General features: G+C 34.1%; 1 protein-coding gene across 1 annotated transcript; it reads left to right on the forward strand.

Moving 5' to 3' along the window:
- Nucleotides 1-2,177: 2,177 nt before the first annotated feature.
- Nucleotides 2,178-3,308, forward strand: LOC128215457 (probable G-protein coupled receptor 139). Its single transcript, XM_052922140.1, has one exon. The coding sequence runs from the start codon at nucleotides 2,178-2,180 to the stop codon at nucleotides 3,306-3,308; it is 1,131 nt and encodes a 376-aa protein (XP_052778100.1).
- Nucleotides 3,309-4,985: the final 1,677 nt, after the last annotated feature.

The following is a 4,985-nucleotide window of genomic DNA, read 5'->3' on the forward strand; positions in this document are numbered from 1 at the left end:
AAATCTGAATGTAGCTGCGGTAAATGCAGACGACGGAAAAAAAAACATTTGACATGTTGCTCCTTTTTTTTGGTTTCGGCGTTTTGTCGCTGGCATCAGAACGAGAAGTCGACAATAAGCGATTTTTCGTTCTGTCGTGATATTTTCGTCCGCCAGTACATGGCTCATATTCACTGAGTTATATACTCAAAATAGTTCAAGTATTTTATTGTAAAATGATACTTTTGAAGCTTTGCTTGTGACTTCTGTTTATGTAACAAATCGCCGGTTGTACAATTATTCACACATTTTTAAACGCTTTTGATACCCAATACATGTAAAAAAAAAGTTTTTAAATCTTAAAATAAATCTCCAGACATACCCTTAATAATCTGTGTTTACTAACCTTAGCAGGGCGGTACTAAATGTTTATTTTAGACGGATATGTGCATCCGGAATTACTCAGTGCTTTTTCTAAATGTTTAACCATAACTTAGGATATAACTCCCCCCCCCTTAAACCACAAAACAGTCTATGAAAAGCGTACATCGATGAGATACTTGTATAATCTTCTGATCAGAGTTTCTCTAATATATTAAGTAGTTACTTAGTTATTTTTGAACTCATTGAACATCTTTTCATGTTAGAATCATATTCTTTTATAAATTAAACTGCCAAAGATGTTTGGTAAAAATGTTTGAAAAAATGCTTTGAGTAATTTCTTTATTTTTATGATACTCAATTTTTTCAGCATTAAGTTACCTTATACGAGGATTTTCCACACAAACTGTGGTTTAAATATGACGATTTACACAAGCATCAAATTATAAAAAAGCCTGAACGTATTTGCGTTATATTTACAATATGCATTGCCTTGGGTTTTTTTCTGGTCATGAGATTGAAGTATTTGTTATTATGGAGGTAACAACAATTAATTTACTGGGATATGCCTAGTTATTCCCCTGATTAGGCCGTTTCGCGTGTCCTTAGAAATGTTTAAAAAGTACGAAAAAGGTGCAGAATTACGTCATTAATATCTCATAATAACATGATTAACCTCGAAAAACAATAATTACGATCATTTGATAATGATCAAAAATCATTAGGAAGAAAGCATTTTAAGAGTAAATTATAATGCGTCAAACAGAACTGTTATAAATGACGTCTTTTTATGAATTCATTTTTCTATCGATAATTGTAGGATTTGTTTTGAGAAAACATCAATTACCATTTGAACAACCGTTTAGTATGTGCAGTTCTGTAAAACTATCCTTGAAAAAAAACACCAACTGGTACTCAAGTTAAGAGTCAATGTTCTAGAAACGTACATTAGCATCTACACTAAATTGAAAAGAAAATGATAGGCTTTGCAAGCAACAGAGTTTAATTAGAAAATATTTTGTAATTTCAAGGACTAAAACGCTGAGATTTATCCGAGATATATTCCTATACACAATGTTTTGTAGTCGAAAGACACACATTACTATATTGAGAGAGCAATTCTAACCAGTTATGTTCTTTTTTTACAATCAGATTGCTGTAAATTCACAATGGCTGCTCAAAACGATATGTCCAGTTGTGAAGTTTTCAGAAGATATAACAGCTTTATCTTTTTTAATAATAGTTTATGATAATGGGCTAAACAATGACATGCTAAAGTAAGAGTTTGGCCCAAATCCTTCGCTCCAATTTTGATCATTAAGGACTGCAACTCCGTAGTGACAAAAGTGAGATTGTTGGTTTTCGATCTTGTCCGAGGCATTATGTAAACAATATAACCAAAGTCGATGACAATCAGCTAAAAGTTGCTTGATTAATGAGTAAGATTGATTTAAAATTGTTCATATTTTGACAATTGAAGGGCAATAATTCACTCTGGGTTTACTGGGGGGATCTGTATGACGCCAATCTCGCGCAATTAAGTATACGACGCCCTCCCACACTAACGTTAGGAGTATTGTTTCGCTGCCCGCCCGCCAAGAATGATCCAGTTATTCGTCAAATGATGTGTATTAAAAGTTAATAAATTGGTTTATGTCATGGGCATACTTTTGGAAATGATGGTACCTGCAGTGAATGTTTCCTAAAGCATATGTTTAATTGAAAATAAGAAGAAAATATTAATTGAATTTTAAACACTGCCCTGACTATGAAACGTTGTATTTTGCAGGAACAACCTTATTGGATAAACTTTACACATGGATGACATACCAGAATATCGTCATACGGTCAACATTTGGAAGACCATTCCTCCGATATTGTTGACGTTTGGGACCTTGGGCAACCTTCTGGTAATACTCGTCCTAAGCCGGAAACGAAGTCGCTACTCGTCCACGGCCACATATCTTGTAGCCCTAGCCGTGTCGGACCTGCTGGTGTTGTATTCTGGGCTGTTGCGTCAGTGGATCATTTACAAATTCGACATAGATGTAAGGGAGTTGAGCATTGCTGGTTGCAAGATAAACATTTTTCTCGTTTACTTTAGCACTCAATGCTCGTCTTGGTTATTGGTCGCCGTCACCTGTGAGAGGTTTATAGGTGTCTGGTTGCCACATCGCGTCAAGCAAGGATGTACCCAGAAAACAGCGCTGCTGTTCGTTAGCATAATAGTTGTTTGCTTAATGGCGCTCAACGCTCATTGGTTTTATGGTATGGGGAAATACACGATTGTATATAACAACAGAACATATGTGTTTCTGTGTGATTCAATATTTGACGATTATTACGACTTTCTTGGTTTAACCTGGCCTTGGATAGATTTATCCGTCTTTTGTCTGGTTCCGTTTACAATTCTCCTTATTGGCAACGTGTCTATTATAATTCGAGTTATGATAAGCAAGTATAAAACGCGAGTTCAGATTGCGCCATCTAATTTAACTAGCAAGAGAAAGGCGGATGACAAAACGTCGCAGTTAACGGCAATGTTATTAACGTTAAACGCCGTGTTCTTCGTTTGCGCGACCCCAATATCGATTTACTTACTTGGACAACGTTTCTGGATCAAAAACATTGAAACGTATGAGGACCTAGCTGTAATGAGATTGTGGTGGGCCGTCGTGAATTGCTTCATGTATCTAAACAATACGTTGAATTTTGTCTTATACTTTTTGAGTGGGTCCCGTTTCCGAGATGAAGTGAAGGCATTATTCCGTGGTGGACAAGGCAGGTCAGTTTTTGGGGGATGGACTACCAGAATTGGGCCTGGTTCATCCATGGGCTCAAAGATGGGGCCTGTTAAGACAACCCCAACAGGAGAAACGACCATATCGCACGTCGTGGACCTAGAAGGAAAGGAAGTAAAAGGGCCAAATTGTTCAACCGAGGCTTGATGGTTGTCTCATGTGCATTTGCTGTTATACTTATGGTCAGTCTGCCATTTAAGGATCACAGTACGTTAGGAACTGCAGGGCGGGTCGTTTTAGTTCTCAATGATAACTCTGAGCACATAGATATCATTATCTGCACTAGCATGCATAAATTGATAAATGCATATTCAGGCATTATGAACATTATTTCTGTTAGAAACATGTGCCATTTGTCATTGTTGTAATGTTGTTTTTGTTGATTGAATAAGTTGATTGTATCGCAGTATCTGTTTATCATTACCCATTACTCGTAATCATTTGTTCGCACATTAATATATTAATAAAATTGAATGTATAGAAAACACTGATGTATTCGTATATTGTTGCTTATGAAACGTAGGAACTTTCTTTTCATGTTAAAGTAAGTCAACAGAAGAATGAATTATATTTTTTGCCCAAAACACAGTCTAAGATATTTGGAAAGTAATAACTGTTTACCAACAAAGCTGGATTTTTTATATTTATTTCAATACAGTAAAGGGGGAATGGTTATGCTGTTAATGACTTTAGAGGTACATGAGTAACGCTTAAAATCTATTGAAATAAATTCTAAATTCGTTTCTATATTACTTGAAACTCGATTGCGAAAATGAACTATAATGTAAGCCTATTCAGAGTTTGTCATATGATTTTAGAGGCAAAAGTACTACAGTTGTTTGTATTTTTGTATTGTTATCTACTATAAACAAGTTATACACAACGATAACCTAAGTTGTACAGGGCTTTATTGACTTTGATAAGGCATTCGACATTGTATATAAATATGGTATATGTTACGAATAATAGCAATATATGATGCTTTTACAAAACTTGCATCAATTTTTAAAAATAGATATGAAGAGGAAATGTCATGTGTACATGTTAGATCGTAGTTTAGTGGTTATTTTGAAAATATAATTGGTGTCAAATACAGGCAACCATTTGACTATTGTTATTTCTTTTTATGGATACATATTTTAAGTGATATGTCAGAGTATCTAAAAAAATATTTAATTGATTTGGTAACTTTTGAATAAATTTGATAATTCATATGATACTGTATTATTTTCATACAGATGAAATGGACAATAATTACTTCACATATTTCACGACAATTGTTATTGTTGAAGTGAGTTATATCTGTAAATATAGACAAAAGCTTCGTTATGGTTTGTAAAATAGGAATCATAATTGAATTTTTTTTGCTTTACTTTGGTCAAAATAGAATTTTGTTAAACTAATATACCTATCTACATTTTATGTGTAACTCATAATGGCACCTTTTAACAAACGCAATAAGAATACTCGGAGCTGATAAGCTTCAATTGATTCATTGTTTTAATTATATGTTACGAGTAGTTGTCGTTCGTTCTTTTCTCTTTACCATATATGTTGTAGATATGATTCCGTATATATTTCATATTAATATTTCACTCAATTTATGTTGTCATTAAAGGCCACCTTCCATGTTCCTAGTGGGTATTGGCAATGTTCTAATTGAATATGTTTATTAAACTTTTCCTTGACTTGACTTGGTTAGAAGCATCAGTGATCTTTGTAATGTTGCCGTTTTTGATGAAAGTTGTCTTGATCGATGTGTTTCTATGTAACTAACTGTAGGTTTTGTCTTCTTGCATGACTGTTTCTGTACATCATAGTAAA

This window comes from Mya arenaria, chromosome 13 (genome assembly GCF_026914265.1).
Source record: "Mya arenaria isolate MELC-2E11 chromosome 13, ASM2691426v1".
Taxonomy (NCBI): domain Eukaryota; kingdom Metazoa; phylum Mollusca; class Bivalvia; order Myida; family Myidae; genus Mya; species Mya arenaria.

What these genes read in the sequence shown, in the direction of transcription:
- LOC128215457 (XM_052922140.1), top strand. Translation starts at nt 2,178, where the DNA reads ATGGATGACATACCAGAATATCGTCATACGGTCAACATTTGGAAGACC.